The sequence below is a fragment of the Carassius auratus genome, chromosome 49, assembly GCF_003368295.1.
Source record: "Carassius auratus strain Wakin chromosome 49, ASM336829v1, whole genome shotgun sequence".
NCBI lineage: Eukaryota > Metazoa > Chordata > Actinopteri > Cypriniformes > Cyprinidae > Carassius > Carassius auratus.
The window spans coordinates 13086062-13105926 of NC_039291.1; the positions used below are offsets into that span (position 1 = coordinate 13086062).

The 19865-nt window shown below is 35.3% G+C and overlaps 1 protein-coding gene across 1 annotated transcript; it reads left to right on the top strand.

Moving 5' to 3' along the window:
- The first annotated feature begins 260 nt into the window (after positions 1-260).
- zbtb47b (zinc finger and BTB domain containing 47b) lies at positions 261-18821 on the top strand. The gene is made up of 6 exons (XM_026238158.1): positions 261-636; positions 11462-12670; positions 14152-14299; positions 15418-15533; positions 16487-16631; positions 17518-18821. Exons 2-6 carry the CDS (start codon positions 11759-11761, stop codon positions 17919-17921), a joined length of 1725 nt encoding a protein of 574 aa, XP_026093943.1. The 5' UTR covers positions 261-636; positions 11462-11758; the 3' UTR covers positions 17922-18821.
- Positions 18822-19865: the final 1044 nt, after the last annotated feature.

Here is a 19865-nt window from a genome sequence, read left to right on the forward strand (position 1 = left end):
TTTTTATTTTTTTATTTAACATTTCACACCTAACAGTTCCTTCATTCCTGTGCCTCATGGAATAGTGGTTACTGCTTGCTCACAGTCTCAGCAGGTGCAGTGTCATCATGGTTTAGTTTGCATATGTTTCACAAATACTGTATATTCAGACATCCTACTTTTTTTAAAAAAAAAGTATGCATATTCAAAGGGATATTATTACTCTAGTTGCCTGCTGTTTCAGAATTCAGCATGATCTCATGCACACAGTGAGATGATGTCAAACATGCAAGGTCATGAGAACCTGGGAGACAAATTCTCCATGTCCCCATAAGGGCAGCTCCTATTGATTTACACATTTTTAGCAGTAGATGTAGACTACAGCTCAGGCATGAAAAAATTATACAGTGCAATGGCCCTTTAAAACTTCTGACAAAAGCCCATATGATCCCCGAGCTCCAATCACCAAATTCCTACTGCAAAAGCAGCCTCTGCATTTTTGTCTGTCTGAATGCTGCTAGCACGGCGGAAAAAACAGTGAGGGGAAGGAAAACTGAAGAAATGTGAAAATCCAATGTACTGTTACATGGAGAGCGGAAGTCCTGCGCAAATGGAGTTAATCACGGAGTGCTATGCTAGAGACCCCGGATCAAAATGGTACAGTAGACAACGACATTTTGATCATTTTAGATCCATATTTTATTTCTTGTCATTTTAAACGATTTAAAACTTGCATTAGTTTGTCCCGGGATGTGTCTGAGTTTTGAATGTGTTAGATAATGTAATATCGCCAATAAATTTAACCGCGAAATGAAGTTTGCAACTTGCACAGAACGCCGACAGCCACTGAAATTGGAAGATTTACAAGAATGCAACGGCCACAATAGCTACATTGTTGCATTTAAAGAGTTAAATTCTCTCATATCAGTGTGGAGGATCACGACGTGACTGGTGCATTTTGTGGACATTGATGTATATAAAATCAAATGTATTTATTGTTTTTATTCCAAATGTACTTTTGAAATTAGATACTTCGTTGCATGAGATGAGACCGGATTCATTTCACAGCTATGTTAACTTTACATGACCTCAAAAAATTGTGGATCCCCCATCCATAGAGTTCATATTTCAGTTGTGCAATAACTGTGAGTCTCCAAATAAATGCTGAAGGCGCTACACTTTTTTTAAGAGAAGCAGAAACAATATACTTTAAATACCATTTAAATTAGTTTAAAAATCCGAATGTTGCTACTCCTAAATACAATTAGACATTGCCCAGAACAAACATAAGTTAGCCAATAATTATTAGTAATAATATTTAATAATAATTGTTACTAATGTTGAAGTGTAATGATTAAATATTGTCAAAGCTGATTTATGAATAATAATTTATGAATAATAATGCATAATTTTTCTTTAGTATTTCCTTGACTACCAATTGCACTTTTTGTAACATCTGTAAAACAGATTAAACTCATTAAAGTTAAATTTTTTTATTTTATTAATCTTTATTTTAATTTAAACTCACAGACTAAACTCATTAAAACATAACAATCATACATAAAGGACTAAAATGGTACAATAAGAAAAGAATGATAAATGCCATATATTTTAATTATTTATTTATTTATTTTTTTGAGTATTTTAGTAGAATTTGGTATTTTAATATTTTTTATTCTTAGTAAACCGATGAAAAGCATCAGAGCGGTTGCGGGGAAGAAAGCACTGTTGATTTTAGGAATACTAGTTAAAAATACAGCATGTTTATTGTAGTACAGTGGTGCTGTAATCCAGAGGCCTCGTCACATCTGGAAGTTGGGTTGATATTTGGGTCAGGTCAGTACTTTAGTGCCACCACACAGTCTTTTTGACTTCCAGTAGCTCGTTTGACTCTTTGACTGTAGTAGACAAAACCTTAAGTTTAATATGCATTGTCTATTGATGGTTGGCATGTGAAAGGAGTCTGAACCCTAAGAACCCCTTTAATGCCTTAATGCATCTTTTATGAGAATATAATAAATTTTAGACAATCACCACCAGAATATCACTTGATGATAACATTGACCTTTAATGTTTAATTTCCCAAACACTCTGTAATAACAGAAAAGGAGCAGTACTTTTTAAGCTGCATCTATTGCACTTGGTGACTATTGACAGTTAAGCATTGGTGGTAAAGGCACCAAGGTCAACATGGGTTTTTAGATGCATACTGATTACTGAAAAAGCCTAAGATAAATGAATAAATGCATCGAATGCACTCTAGAATGAATTGTTGCATGATGATTTCCTAATGTGAATGCGCATGAATCTGACCTTTGTTAACTGTTCCTCATGAAAGCATTGTGAAAATGTGTACTTTAGGAAGAACTGAAATAGAACGACTCCTGCTAAACTCTGCAGTCTTGTCCTTTAGTGCTGTGGCCTGGAAAAAAAGCAGAGGGTTCTTATGTAATTCTGGACATTCCTGGCCACCCTTGACTTTGAGGCTTCGTTGTCTCTCAGTACTCTGCTGTTGGAGTCACTTTAATTCATGTGACAAGTGCTCCTCAAAAGGCTCCCAGCATTCAACTCAAGCTATGATCTTATTATAACCAACATTGAAAATACTAAATAGTTGTGCTTCTTAAAGAGGCAGACAGTTCACCCAAACATTACAATTCTGTAATCATTTACTCACCTTTAAGTTGTTCCAAACTGTTGACAGTAGCCATTGACTTCCATAGTATGGGAAAAAATATATAATGGAAGTAAAAGGCTATCAGCAACTGTTCGGTGTCATTTTATTTATTTTTGCTGAATCTTTAGAATTTCACTCATTATCAACACACATAATTTCCTTCTCCTTTCTGGTTATGGGAAAGAGAAGACATTTATTTGCCTATTTCACAGTTGTCTTACTCAGTCTCTGTGTTGTCAGGTTCAGTTCCTCACATTGCTGCATGCTAAGTCCAGAGTCTGTACATGGAGAGGAGTTGCAGATCTGTGGCAGTTTGTGTTTGTGCTTTATGTGGCAGAGACATGCCAACTCCACAGGCTCTTCTCTTGGCCAGAAGTCCTGACTCAGCTGCTTTTCACATAGCTCAGACTGAATTCTCCTGGCAGTCCTGCTCTGGACATGGTGACATAGCAGATCACAGTCTACAACCTTGATAATTCAGTTCATGCATTGGATAAGCTTAAGTTCTGTTCCAGCCACATTTTGTTCTTGCTTAGCTTTATGAGAGAAATGGGCGTATCTCAGGAAATCTGTCAAGAACTTGTCATTATCATACCTCAGAGCTACATCGAAAGGAAGAGTATAAAATATTTGGATAAAACCATATTTCTTCCCCTAAAATTCTTATCTTTAAGACATTTAATCATTTTTTCTTTTTCATTCATATTGTTCTCTTTTTTAACTCTCATTATTGAAATACAGTGTTTTTGTACTACAAAATAGTTAATTGCTGTAAAATACTTTTTCAAAAAAATTGGATTGGAACCTTTATTGTAGTCTCAAATAAAAAATACAGCAAAAACAGTAATACTGTGAAAGTATTACAATTTAAAATAATTACAGACTCAGTGTCACATGACCCTTCAGAAATCATTTTAATATGCTGATATGGTATGAAACAATTCTTATTATCAGGCTTCTTTAATGAAAAGAAGATTGCAGTAAATTAATGAATAAAATAAAACAGCATTCTTTTTTAAAATATATATATATTTTTTAATGTCCATCCTCCTCACAAAAAAAAAAAAAAAAAAAAAAAAAAAAATATATATATATATATATATATATATATATATATATATATATATATATATATATATATATATATATATTATTTTATTATTATTATTATTTTATTATTATTATTTTATTATTATTATTATTTATTTATTTATTTTTAATCAGACTGATCCCAAACTTTTGAATGATAGTGTATCATTTTATAAAAATCTAAAATGAAGTCAAATTAAAGGCAGTGCAACAAATATTACCACGGTGTATAGATACTTTACTATTTTTATATTCATTTATGTTTGTAATTAGAAAATATATATTGTTTTTATAAATATATATTCAGGGTAAAATATGACTTTTGTACAGTTATTACTTTTGCAAGTAGATTTCTCTCTCTCTCTCTCTCTCTCTCTCTCTCTTGCTCTCTTTCGAGAAAGATTCGGCCCCTGAGATTTTAGTATTTTGCAAAGTTGTTTGCTGTTCCTTTTCATTGCGAATATAAATGTTCGGTTCTCTCCCAGCGCTGTCACAGTGATCTCACACGGCTTTGTTTATGGCGCCAAATGGTTCTGGCTGTGGATATACGGTCTCTATTATGAGAACCTGATTTCTCTCACCTTGTCAAGCACATCCTTTATTATTAGACGCAGCAGACACATTAGAGGTAAAATCCTTTTGTTTGTTTGTCTAGCTCAATTTCATGCCCTGCTTGGCACATCATTTTTCAAACTGCGATCCTGTTGCTCTTGGTTGCATTAACATATAGACGGAAATGGGAAGTCTTCGAAATATATCTGCCTCAGTCGGCACGGGAAAAGTGCAGTGAGTCGTAGACATTCTCATGTGGTTTGTAATAAAATAAATGTTGTAAGACGCTTGCAGTATTCAAAGGTTATGAGAGATACTTAATGCATTAATGTTGCCGTAAAAATGATAACACGGTCTCAGCGCAGACTTCCAGTTTTCAGATTTTTCGATGGATTTCTTGTGAATTTTTTAGTCTCAGTCAATGCCAATGATGACTTCCCTGAGCAGCATTTGCTGGACATAAACACCTGCCATCCTCCTTTGTTTTACTAAAATCATAGGAAAGGTAAGTGATTCTGGCTTCCTTTCCTCCTCAGAAAAGAGCTTTCACTGGCTTCTGTTCCATTCTGCTGTTAATTAGCTCCTGAACCTGAAGAACAACTGACAGGGGAGCTCCATCCCTAATCACTTATTCTGATTGAACTTGGTAATTAGATGAAGGGATGGATGACACCCTCTATCCACAATATTTTCTTACCTATGGGAAATGTTTATCTTTGTCTAAATAATTTGTGTTAGAGTAAGTTTTCCACTTAATGCAACAGTTTTGAACATTTTTGGCCTCAAACATTTAAACAGAATTGTCTATGCAATAAAACGTATAATTTAGTAAAGCCTAGACAAAAAATATTTTCTGTAGCATATTTCTACAGTTAAGTTTAGTTTTGAATACATCTCACGTTTTGATTTGAAATGCCTGGCATTTGTGAATTCAGGAGGAAACCCTAAAGACCAGTGTGACAAATGCAAACAGAAGTGAATTATATGTTTCTCTTATGGAGTCGTACTGCACCCTCTGTTCTGCCAGTGCTTTGCCTGTATTTAAAGCTCACATTATTCAGCACAAGTCAGACAGCTGATCCAAACCGCCCTGTTCTGTGAACTGGCAGGTGTTATGGTTCAGGAGGTTTTCTCAGTGAACGTGATGCTGTGGTTTGTGACAGCTCTCTGACAGTGTGTAATTATCAACCGCGCTGGCGAGTCTGAATTGGTAAGAAGACTGTATCTTCATCTAAGAGACCTTAAAGAGATCGTTCAGCCACATGTTGTTCCAGACTTGTGCTATTGTCTTGCTTTCACTTTCGTCTTTATGGAAAAGAGCAGCTCGGACATCCATGCCTTTTGTGTTTCACAGACAAAAGCAAATTATACAGGTAAATAAGTAAATGTATTTTATTTATTTCTTATTTGGGCGAAATTTTTACTTTAGTACCGACAATGAAGAATCACTGTTGTAGCCTTTTATCATGATGAAAAACTCTTTCTCTGTCTTTCTAATTTCTCACACACAGACCTGCTCATGACTGAAAATGTCTTGCTAATTTACTACACATACAGAGGCCGTAAGTCATTTGGGTTTCTCCGTGAGGGCTGTAAGTGTTTGTCTGTCTAGCTCAAGGTCAGGACTGAACGTGTGTCCTGATTGGATCGGGAAGGGCATAGGCATCGAGCAATACCACACACATCCACAGACACCCAGGGCTTCTGTTTCTCCGTCTCATTTTTTTGGTCCTCTGAGGACAGTTCCGTCACCTTGGAAAGTGGCACTTCTGAGAGGTTGACTGGTACACAGGGGTTCAAAAGTAAAAAAAAATCTGCTCATGAGCGGAAAGGAAAAACTGAATCTTTTATGGCTTTTCCACCTCATACCCAAAGTTTCTTTGTCCTCAGCTTAATGAAAGTTAAATTATATATCTTTTCATAAAGAATCTTAATCCATCTCTCTGTCTACAATATATATATATATATATATATATATATATATATATATATATATATATATATATATATATGTGTGTGTAAAAAATATTTGTACAGTAAAAAAATAATAGTAAAAAAGTTGGAATAATAAATTCTCTATAAAATATGCTCTAAATTTTGCTCTATATATATTCTATATAAAGACATATCTAATATCATATAAAATAATATTTTATAATTTAAAGTCTTTTTGTATGCATAATCTAAGTGTGTTTGTATATATATATATATATATAAGCAAAACAATAACTAAAACCATAATGGATTTTAAAAAGGTGATAATTTTAGTCAGTGTTTATTTCATCTTTTTCTATTCAATCTTGATGGCAGCAATAACATCCATATTGAAAATCTTTGAAATATTTAAAAATTATGTTGTTTTAAGCTTAAGGATCTTCTGTTATTCATTTTTTGTTACCTTCTTTCCAATACCAGGTCCAGGCTTTCTTTAGTGCTCTGTTGAATTGCAGGTCATTTCTAATTGTGCATCTTGTCTTGGGTCGAGGGACACCAGATGCCGAGTCATTGCTTGGCATCTGTGTATGATTGATGAGGAAACGGCGCCAGACAGCAGCGCCTCTGCATTTTACAGTGCTATGAAACTTCCCTTCAAGCTGGCAGCACAGGAAGTGGAAGAATCCAGAGTGCAGGAGGACCGCGATTAGTCTCTCGTCTCTTTAATAGCGGCCTGATTAGATTCCCATGATAATGCTTGTTTTTCATCAATACAGAGTGCCCAACAGTTTAGTTGAAGGTCAAAAGTGTCACTATTCTGTGCCATGGATGTACTGTTGCTAAAGATGTGATCTGAAAAATAAAATTATGTTGTCAGTTATTATTGTGTATTTTACAAAAGGAGATGTTTTGAAAGATTTTGGCATTGCGCTTTTCAATAAAACAAAGTTACCAAAGGCTCCGGAAGGTTGCACTATTCTCATTCAAATTTGCACATATATAAATCTGGCACATTAAGGTAAGTGCCTTATAATTTATCACAATGTGCTAAGTTTGAATATGCGGAAGTATGAATGAAATTTGTTATCAGTGAATAATTTAATGACTTAAATGTAGGTCTGTTCCTCACATTAGGTTATGGTATGATTTCAGGAGACTGCGTAACTAAGTCATATATCAACCACTTTTATGTTGATTTTTTTTGTTGTGTTCTGTATATAAGGGTGAGTAAATCACCCTTAAATCAGTAAGTAAATCAAATTCCACCTATTTCAGATAGGATCCCAAATTCACATCCCTTTATACCAATTATTCTGTATTATTAATAATAATAATGCCAGTTGATTCTGTATCATTCAAAAGTTGATGAAATTCCCGTGGCTTGTTACTGTGGTTTGTTGAGTTTGTATTGTGGATTGACATCTTGGTGGGTTGCTGAAAATGTGAGCAGTTCATCAGAAGTTGTTGAGAGGTTGGTCAGTGTTCTTCACAGTTACTGCATTGTTTCAGAACTCAGTGTGAGATCACTGTCTGCTCCCATGATTCTCACCGAAGACATCCAAAATCACCTTAACTTATTGAGATGAGATGTTTTAAAATATAGTTTCTGTAGTTTTTATTCAATCCAGGCTCATTGGAAAAATGTTTTTGTGGTGACATTTCTGAATTTTTCGTAGAACTTTCAAAGTAAAATTTTCTTTGTGTGGCACTAAAATTGTGTTCAATTTTATTAAAACAGTTGGATGTGATTCTGACTTATACTAATTGGTTGTTGTTTGAATCACGGCAGTTCAGAAACTAGAAGGTTAACTAAATTATGGAATACTGTTCAAAAGTTTGAGTTCAGTACGATTTGAAAATGTTTTTGAAAGTAATATATTATGCTCTCAACAGCTACATTGATTTGAATAAAAAAAATACAGTAAAAACAGCACTATTGTGAAAAATTACGGCAATTGAAAATAACCATTTTCTATTTTAATATACTTTAAAATGTAATTTATTCCTTTGATAGCAAAGCTGACTTTTCAGCATCCATAAAAAATAAAAACCTTGTGGTGATTAATATTTTTGTGGAAACCGTGACACTTTTTTTTCTTCTCAAGATTCTATGAAGAATAGAAAGGAACAGCGTTAATTTGAAATATTAATCTTTGTAACATTACTAATCACTGATAATTTTGATAAACTTAACACATCCTTACTGAATAAATGTATTAATGTCTTTCAGAAAAAGAAAGAGAAAAAGTAACTAATCTGAAATGTGGGCATTTCAAATCTCTCTGAAGACATATCAGCAGAAACAGTGGGTCGATTTGGGAGGTGCGGAGACTGCTGAAGTCAAAGCCAACTGAGGATAGATCTCTTTCCCCCACTGCTCTGCTCTCTGCTGCCTGGCACTGTGGTGAACGTCCTCAGCCAAGTGCATACCAGCGGGCCTGGCCAGCAGCCCTGAGTCACCTCTTATTACATGAAAGCAGTATGGGTCTCTGTGCATTGAGTTCAGCTTTATGAATCAGAATGAGGAGCATTACACTACCCATGTTGCTGGTAACAACAAGTATGTTTAACAAGGTTTGGCAAAGGTCTTGGTGTAGGAGTGTTAGTGAGCAGCAAACTACTGTGTGGGGTGAGTAACATAGTTGACCCAAAGTTCAGATTTGTGAGTGTGATAAGGGGATGGTCTTTGTTCAGTAGTAAGTTCGGACACACTTTATATAACTGTGCCATATTTATCACTAGCTATCAATATTGGAGATTTAATGTCTATGCTCCTTTCCCCAATATTTGCATTTAGAATACAAATGCCATCATCTAACGCTAACAAAGTTCATCTTTAAATAAAAATGTTATAATACTGATAAATTAATGGCAAATTTCAAAATGAATATCCATCAGCTTTGCATAAAAGGAATAAATTGCATTTTAAAATACATTAAAATAGAAAACAATAGAATGTTTCACAATATTGCATTTTCTATTGCATTTGATCAAACAAATGCAATGATTGATTTTAATACTTACCTCAGTCAAGAGATTTGTTTGCACTCTTTTGTTTAATTTTAATGATGCCAGTGAACATGATTTCATTCTGACATTTAGTCTCAATTTTCGAACAGAAAGAGCAAGTGAATATGCTTCCCAATTTGCAAGTTTGCCCAAATTGCTTGGAAACTACTGAATACAACATTGCAGTCATTTATATACATTCATGTCAGTTTTAGTCTCTTTTTATTCCACAGATGTAGTGTAGTAGAGAGTGACAAGAAATTCTTGAGGAGTGCGAGGACGGCATGCAATAAGCGCACACTCACGACAGCTCAAACCAGTTTATTGTCTTTCAGAAATATTTTATGATGCCAGTTTTGAATTTGATACAGCTGACTAGGTATTGTTTTGGAAAAACAACCCCTTATCTCTTTTCAATTATTCCTAACGGCACTAAGGGATTTTATTTATCCAAATGAGCTGCACGAAAGCTTCTGAACTAGGTTTGGCGACTTTTATTTTGTGTTTAGCTGCAGGGTTTTACCCTACCCCAATAATAATCCACCTCCAAATAGACAAAATGTCACAAATTAAGTGCATATTGAATTACATTTGCACTCTTTAGTCAGTCAGTCATACCTCAGTTTGTCATTTTGGTGCATCCATCTTTTCGTGTATTGGTTTGGTCACAGTGAGTACATATGTGGATGGATTTGACTGTATTTTAAATAATAGTTTATTCTGTCGATTCTGTTTAATTTTGGGTGACATTTCAACAGATCAGTTGGACTTATAATGGCTTCTGAAAACAAACTTGTTTACAGAGATAAAAAGTAAGACTGTTAATTCTGCTTGTTGTTAGTCACATAAAAGTCGGCATAACCAATCCGTATAATTGTTTGGAGAGTCTGATATTTACGGTCCTTGCTCTCTTTAATTGTTTACTGGCCAGTGTTTTGTCTCGTGCATAATGATAACTCAGAGAGACAGGACGCAGGACGAGGAAGCTAATGGTTAGCGCACGGCTCTGAATATCAATGTGCTTTTTGCATGATTCTTTTTCAGTCCTCTCACTTGGTTTGTCTTTTTCTCTTTTCACTTGATGCCTCTCCCTCCTACTTTCCTTTTCCACCGTGGAGTTTTTAAAGAGATGCTGTACAGATTGAAACCTCGTCCTTCCTGATCTAAAATAAGCCAACCTTGGTTGCAGAAGGGGAGGGCATAGCGGCATGCTCCACTAGCTTCCTCCTTTCTCACTTTTAGATGCGCATTGTTTGATATTTTCTTCAAGGCTGCTGTGAATGAAATAAACTTCTGTGCAGAAATGTATTATTATGTGTTGTGATGGTTTTTATCAAACTTTATAGAGTGTTACTTTAATATTAGATATTTCTAGGGGTGGGGTTATGATTAAAATATTTTTTCCCTCTGTTTTTAAACTATAAACTTTATATATACAGTAATATTTTGCTCTGAAATGGCTTTAAAAAATCATTTCAAATTGGAGGAAACAATTTTAACCAGACCACCTTTTTTGACAAGTAGATACCAAATACTAAACCAAGTACAAACAAAATGTTTGTGAGTTAACAATAATCAATCATATTATCCACAGTTTTGGAATAATGAAGAAAAGGAATTTAATAATTTGTACTTATATTTACCAATATAAAATAAACAGCAATATTTTCCTTTATTTTTTACTTACATGGAGATTTCTAAAGATTTATTGAACATTAGCCAGTGCTGTTATTTCCATGAAAAGTTTGAATAAATGTTAATTGAAATAAAACTGAAACAAAATCTAAATATTGACAAACTCAGAAATGAAAAGCTCAAGTACTAAAATTGCTAAAAATGAAAATTAAACAAAAAAATGGCAAAAGCACATAACAAAATTACTAAAACTAAATTTTGAAATGAAAACTGAAAATATAAAAATAAAACTATTTCAAAATATTATTAAAGATTAAAACGGTATATAAATGTTTTGCAATGGTGACACAAATTTATCATTGAATCAGAGATATGAATTGAATGTTATAAATCAGATTGTTAATAGCCAAAAATAAAAACACATTAAAACCGCCCTGCAAACATTTCATTCAAGAAATGCAAATCTAGTTGCTAGCTAAATATATATTCTTGTTCTGTTTTCCATGTGGCTATATGTAATTGTTCTGTTATATTTGCCAATGAATTGTAAGTTTAATATATCTTTTCTCCTGTCTTATCTCATAGAGGAGAGGACTGCTGCTGAGTTCTTTCTGCTGGAGGATGCAGCGCTGCACTTCACTTGTTTAATGGACAGGCATCTCTACCAGCCTGAACGCCGTGGACCTCGTGCTGGTGTCCCACCGTACCTTTTCCTCCCAGAAGGACGTGCTGGGTGACCATACCCCCTACATCCAGGCCCTCCTCTTCCAGAGTCAACCACCGCACCGCATAAACCTGGTCTTCCAGGTGCTGAGTATCCAAATCCTTAACTTCATCTATATTTCCATCTTTGAAATCCTACAGGTGGCCATTGTGCTCCAAATGAGTTCCTGCCACGAGCTGCTTGGGTCCAATGAGATGGCAGACACAGACAGGCGAGGCAATGCCTCCAGTCAGATGTACAAGATGAAGGAGCTTGAGAAGATGTACACACAACAAGGAAATGGAACATTCTCATTGCTTGTAGAGGGCAGTGGGGTCAGTAGGGAAGTTACGCAAACACACTCATCTAGCGTCTACACCAGCCCACAAACCAAACACTTCTACAAAAAAGATGACAGTGGAGGGGGAGTGGCTAGTGGAGGAGGGCGGAGCTTATGCCCAATAGAGGGAGGAGCTGGTCTAAATGAAGCGTGCTCCCAGGATAGTTCAGTCTCCTTTAACAGACAGCAGATTATCGTGGAGGTCAATCTCAATAACCAGACTTTGAATGTTTCTAAAGGGTCTGACGCCAAGGGCGTCATCTCAAGTACCTCATCCCTCCTCGCCAGTGTGGTGGAGGGTAAGGAACAGGATGATAATGAAGTTGTTGGTGAGCACGAAGAAGAAGAGTATGAACACAGAAAGCAAGGGATTGAAAATTGCAGCGATGACGAAGACGATGAGGATGAAGAAGAGAATAATCATGACATTCCAGAAACAGGATGCACCAGCGTGGAAAGACGGAATGCCGTGGACACCATCGCCAGACAGACGCTAAATGACACGGCACTACGGGAGGGGGGGAAGAGGAGTAAAGACCAGGAGAGTCTGGGACAGAAGGTGAAGCTCGAAGAAAAGCAGCACTTTTCCTGCAAGAAGTGCCCTCGTGTTTTCAACAACCGCTGGTACTTGGAGAAGCACATGAACGTCACCCACAACCGCATGCAGATCTGCAATAAATGCGGCAAGCGCTTTTTACTTGAGAGCGAGTTGCTGCTACACCATCAGACAAACTGTGAGAAAAACATACAGGTACACACACTTGTCTGTACATGTTAATAAGGTCAAACTATATGGCTGATTTTACACAAGCATTTGGTGCAAAGTCAGAGTTTAGTGATTGTTTCCAAATAATACAATAAAAAGAGAGACATGCAGGAATAGCAGAAGGGAACAACAGTTAAGCTGGACCCAGCCATCAAAACACAAAAACTAAAAAACACAATCATTTAGACACAAAACCCATGAGTAGACCCACACAAAATTTGTGCCCACAAAACTGGGACATTCTTTACAAAGTTCTAATTTCATAGTTATAGTGTAATATTATAGTTTCATATATATATATATATATATATATATAATCAAATTGGTTAATTTAACTATAAATTGGAACTTGGATGTCCGTCAGGGTTATTAGATTTAAAAAAAAACTAACCGGAGCTACTATAAAAACTATTTATATATAAAAAAACAAATAAATAAAATGTTGTTACTTAAAATAAAGGTTAACTGATAGCTTTGCTTTCTCAAAAAAAAATTAAATTTTTTTATATATTCCAATAGAAAATAAATGTTAAATTGTAACAATATTTAACTGTTTTATTGTATTTCTTATCAAATAAAGTCAACTTTAGTGAGAATAAGAGACTTTTAAAAACATAAAAAAATCTCTCCGATCCCAAAATTTTAATTGCATTGCATTACAGTATTGGTTATTATTGAATCTTTTTTGTTTTATTCTTATTTACTTAACAGTACACTTGCTTCAAAATAATATTTAAAAACACTTTTAATTCTATATATATATATATATATATATATATATATATATATATATATATATATATATATATATATGTGTGTGTGTGTGTGTGTGTGTGTGTGTTTAACATTTTTAATAGTGTTTAAAATGATGTAGTTTTGTTTATTTTTATTATATTTAGACAAAATAGTATATTTTCACTTAGTGGTCAGAACATGAAAACAATTATTAACTTGTCAGTGCACTAGTTTTAGTAGTCTTTAATAGTCTTATGTAATCTTATATAGTCTTCTTATAGCACATTTCCCCTTTTCAAAGGTGGATTATGTGTATTCTCTTCTAGTAATCTACTATGAATGCATATTTCAGAGCAGAATGATACTGGAGAACAGAGATTTGGGATGATATATAGTTTCAGACTGTATTATGGTGTGGAGAACAGCTGTTTTCTGCCACAAAAGCAGGTCTGCCAGGCCATTTCCACCTCCAACTCCAAACCACCCAGCACTCATTTGTCTCTGCTCTATGGAGCACGTATGGGGAATTCGGTGTAATTAAGGAAATTGTGCTGTTGTGCTTCATTTGATATAAATGCATTTTAAGTTAGAGGTGCCCTTTGCAATTATTCAGTCTTCTGCAGTTCTTTGTACTCTCTCAGAATGATAAAATACTGTTGTGTTTTCCATGGACCCCTAAGGGAGAGCTGTTTAGTCTAATGCCATTCATTCAGCTTCTCTGATCTTTGTAGTGCGTGACTTGTGGAAAAGCTTTTAAAAAGCTGTGGTCTTTACACGAACACAACAAGATTGTCCACGGATATGCTGAGAAAAAGTTCTCTTGTGAAATCTGCGAAAAGAAGTTCTACACCATGGCACATGTCCGGAAGCACATGGTTGGTGAGTACTGGGTTATTCTGTCATCATTTACTCAATTTTATGTTATTCCAAACCCGTATGAATTCTTAGTTCTCGCAGTAACACAAAAAGTTGTTTTATAAAAGAATATTCTGTGTCATGTTAGCAATTAAGGACTGAAGCTGTTGAAGGAAAGTTCACCTAAATCTGAAAATGTACTTTGGATTATTATGATGTTTTTATCAGTGGTTTGGACTCTCATTCTGACGGCACCCATTCACTACAGAAGATCCATTAATGAGCTAGTGATGCAATGCTAAATTTCTCCAAATCTGTGTGATTAAATAAACTCATTGACATCTTGGATGGCTTCAGGGTTTATTTTTTATTTTTGGGTGAACTATTCATTTAAGATTCCAAATTGAAAATAAATGGCTTTTGACTACAATAAGACCACAAGATCATATGCTAGATTTGTGCAAGCAACAGAATGAAATTTAATTAATTGTTCACAGAAAATCGTTCCACATGCACTTCAGAAAGATTTATTAGTGTCTGATTTGTGAATGAAACACTCATTTGAATCGGATCTTTACAATGAATCAATTTATCAATTTACCTTCAGGCAGATGTAATAAGCACACCCAGGGCCTTCATAACGTATGGTACTTTAATTTCCTGAAGTTTGATCTTCCCAGAGCTTTTCTTCCCAGAAAAATCGTGGAATACCCAGCTCTGTTTTGAGCAGGGGAAAAGAACCGCTGTGACCTTGCTTTACCATGCAGAACAGACTAAGCCGAGGACAGAGGCTGTATTGTTTAATCTGCCCTAAGAGCAAAGAGGAAATATCTTATCTAGAAGTGCTTCCTTTGACCAGAACCACTCAGTTGTCTTTAGGGCAACAAGTTACACTAGCTCATCTCACACTGACAGCCGAGTATGTGCAGTTATAATGCAGTTTCTTATTATACACTAAACCATGTCACTAGCTAACGCTCTTGTTATCCTTAAAATGAGCAATGAGGCATGTGATTAAGATGTTAATTTAAGATTTTAATACATTATCAGTTAATTGTTACTATGAGCATTCTGAGGCAAACAAGAGGCAGACGTCATTTGTAATATATGAATTTTGTCTGTTTTTTTTGTTGTTGTTGCAGCTCACACAAAGGACATGCCATTCACTTGCGAAACGTGTGGGAAGTCCTTCAAACGCAGCATGTCTCTTAAAGTGCACTCTCTGCAGCATTCTGGAGAAAAGCCCTTCAAGTGTGAGGTGAGTTCAGTCATGCGGATTATCAGTCGTAGACCCGAGAGATTCAGGTGTTGCATTTTGTGTCTTTTTCTCAGAAAAAGTCACGTTTCCTTTCAGTTCACATTAAAATCTTATTAGAGTAATCATGTGCACATACATGCATGCTACTTATAGGTTATATGTTTTCAAAGGCTGCATTTATTTGATCAAAAATCTAATATTCTCAAATCCCATTTACCGTATTTTCCGGACTATAAGTTACACTTTTTTCATAGTTTGGCTGGTCCTGCGACTTATTTATCAAAAGTAATTTGACATGAACCAAGAGAAAACATTGCCGTCTCCAGCCACGAGAGGGCGCTCTATGCTGCTCAGTGCTCCTGTAGTCTACATTGAAAACATAGAGCGCCCTCTCGCGGCTGGAGACGGTAATGTTTTCTCTTGGTTCTTGGTTCTAAATAAATACGACTTATAGTCCAGTGCCACTTATATATGTTTTTTTCCTCATCATGACGTATTTTTGGACTGATGTGACTTATACTCAGGTGTGACTTATAGTCCGAAAAATACGGTAAACAATTTATATCCATAAAAATGTAATTCATTCTTGTGATGGCAAAACTGAATTTTCTGTATCATTATTCCAGTTTTCAATGTCACATGATCCTCCAGAAATCATTCCCATATGCTGATTTGTTTCTCAAGAAACATTACTTATTATTAATGTTGATAACAGTTGTACTGATTACATTTGTTTTTAATGGAAGACAGGAAACATTTATTTGTCACTATTTTTTTTTGATGAATAGATTAGAACCAGTCTTTTAACCAGTGTCCAATATTTGATCATTTCTAACTTTGTGAAATGTTGTTGTTATTCCAAATCCATTTAGATTTAGTCCAAATACTATAAGCAGAGGAGCACAGATGTAAAGTATAATCTACTGTATCTGATGCTGCTGCTCATGTTGTAGAACTGCAGTGAAAGATTCCAGTACAAATACCAGCTGAGGTCGCATATGAGCATCCATATCGGACATAAGCAGTTCATGTGTCAGTGGTGTGGGAAAGACTTCAACATGAAGCAGTACTTCGATGAACACATGAAGACACACACTGGTGAGAACCACCACTTTGGTGATTTTGGTTTTTGCTAATCTTGTATCATTAAAAAAATTTAAATGGTTAAAAAAAGAAAAAGAATGAATATATTCTCATTAGGGATCCAGATTTTTCATGGCCGATTCCGATTCCGATACCGATTCAAAACAAGAAAGAAGGAAAGTATGCATAAACAAGATGTTTATTTGGTATTTAATAGGCCAAACTGTCTTTTGGCTATTGAAAACAATAACCACTACCAATCTGAAATTAATGGCAGTAACTGCACAGTAAGTAAATGGGACAGATATCAGCATTTAGCTGTTGTTTTTGAATTGGGTTGAAACTATATAGAACTGGCCTTAAATTAAAAGATTAACTGTAACCATGTGAAATTAAAGGCAATAACTGCATAGTTCTACAGTACAAACAACACAATCAACACACATTCAATAAGATGTTTCTTAATCAGCATTCAGTATTTGTTTTAGTTTTTAAATTTGGTTTTAATTTAAAAAAAAGGTTGTTACCAGTGAGACTAAATAAAAGTATGCTATATAAATAAATTATTCCAAAATGTTAAAATCAAATAATGTTGGTGCGAATAAAACAAAGATGCAAAGTGTTTTATTCGTCCAATTAAAAAAAATGATATATATATAGATGTGAATCCTTTTCCTAAAATATTTACATTTTATGAATGAAACACTTTTTTTTTCAGTGTGCTACAGAAGGTGATTTTTAAATCAAATTAAGTAGATGTAATTTTAAGGTAATACAGAACTGATGTTTTCTTCTGTCTTTTCAAATGTGTATGCAAGTTTTACTTTACACTTTACTTTTTAGTCCAGTTCGTTTCTCATCCAACACGTTTCAAGTTCTTCAATCTGTTTGTCTGCTCCAGGAGAGAAACCATATATCTGTGAAATCTGTGGAAAGAGCTTCACGAGCCGGCCCAATATGAAACGGCACCGCCGCACTCACACTGGTGAGAAACCGTATCCCTGTGACATCTGCGGACAGCGTTTCCGCTTCTCCAACATGCTCAAAGCCCACAAGGAGAAGTGCTTCCAGGTCAGCAACCCCGTGGTATCTGATGCCACCAACCTTGTGGCCCTGGAGCCCAAGTCAACTGATATGGACACACCAGCAAACCAGTTCCCCAGCCACCCCAATACCCCTCCCAGTGAGGCGTCCGGTCTCCACCAGGTCAAATCGCTCGCACTACCCTTCGTTCACTCCATCGTAGGTCTTCCATCTCCCCCGGATCTGTTTTCCACTGAAAGGGTTAACTCTGGTAACAACTAGTTTTGAATACAAGGTTGAAGTTCCTTTGATTGTTTATTGTCTGGAACCCAAAAGCTTGCATTAGCTCCTCACGAGCTTTTTGATTCACATCCAATGTGAATCCCTCTCATGGGGGTTTCCAAACATGCCGAGTGAGGTCTAAGACTTCCAGCGGGTGTTTGAACAGTGTGTGACACTGATTAATTCTTTAAAACTGTGCACATTTTCACTTATCCTGTTCTCATAGAGATATTTTATATACTGTTCAAATAAGCTTCTCGAATTTAAGAAAGAAAACAAATGTTCTCATTATTTTTGTTTACTGCATTTTTGCGAGCTGCAGGATTAGCATTTAGCATCGCATTTCTGCATTTCACACACTCTTGCCATGGACTTTAACACTTTGTTGGTTCAGTCAAACCAGTTGAGATTCCCATAAGCTGCCATACGAGATATAGACACAGACTGAACTTGCTGTGGGACATGAGCATTGCAAAGTTTTGGAACAGCTCTTCAGCCAATAAACATGTAGTAGTCCCACTGCCATAACCAAATCCAGATGTATTCCAGTAACCAAATTCTGTTGGCTTATATGTTATTACTGAATATGAAATGTATAATCACTCCAGCACCTTATTTTTAATTGTAGATTTATATTGTACTGTCTTTGTATCCTGAAAGTTTCAAGTTTTGTCACAATGGGCTTCTCTGCGTATTTGCAGAGGTTTGTTTTTAGAGGCGTCTGTGCAGGCCACAGGTGCGACCGGTGGATTGTGTTAAAGGTTATATGTAGCAGAGGCACTTGAGAATAATTGATATTTGTCACTTAGATGAATGATTCACCCAAAAATAAAAATTTGCAAAAAAAAAAAAAGTTCATACAAGATTTAGACAAGTTTGTTTCTTCTTCTCAACAGATGTAGCATTACCTCACTTGCTCACCAGTGGATCCTCTGCAGTGAATGGGTGCCGTCTCATAAAATAAGCTTACGTGGGGAAAAAAAGAAAACACGTTTTCACTTGATCTTTGCATATTTCTCTCCTGATTCAGACGATTACTTTTTTCACTGGAGAAAATAATATTATTGATAGACGACTTATATTTTAGCCAGAAATAATGATTTGATTATTAAAATCTCTTGATAAATCTGTTTCTTAGAAACATGCAGCTGTTCACTTTACAAGATGTGAACTGATGGTCTTGATTTGTGTTGATCACTTGTGGATTATTGTGATGTTTTTATCAGCTGTTTGGACTCTCATTCTGACGGCACCCATTCACTGCAGAGGATCCATTAGTGTGCAAGTGATGTAATGTAAACTTCTCTGTTTCGATGAAGAGACAAACTCATCAACATCCTGGATGTCCTAAATGTGAATAAATTTTCAGCATTTTCTTTTTCTTTATTTTATTTTTTTATTCCTTTAAGGAATCCCAAAGAAGGATGTTTTTGCTATGTTCTGTCTACATTATTTGAAAACTTCCAGAGCACTTTACTCTCAGTGTTGGCCATATGTGTAATGGCACAATCTTAAATGCCTAAACCACTTGTGAAGAAATGAGTGTGAAAAGGAGTGTGTTTTATTTGCACAGAAGCAATATCAAACCTGGATGAACACCAGTATGTGTTTGGTTCAAAAATATTTTTGTGTGGAATGTTTGAAATGCTTTATGGTACATCAAGCAGGTTTATCAGCTTTTTTTTCTTTCACCTTTTTTCCCCACTTTCCACTATTTCTTGATGGTTTTGAATAACCTGTGGAAAGTGGAAAGGGTTGATTAGCCAAATGATGGAAATCATGTTTTGTGCCCTGAAAATGTACTTATGTAGCAAACTATTAGACTTCTGGGACTCATGTACACTGTAAGATGGTCCTGTTAAGAGGCCACATAGAATCTGAAAAGAGTTTATAGAAAAAAAAAAAATCCTTACCCAGTGTCAGAGAGGATTTATATATGCAAAA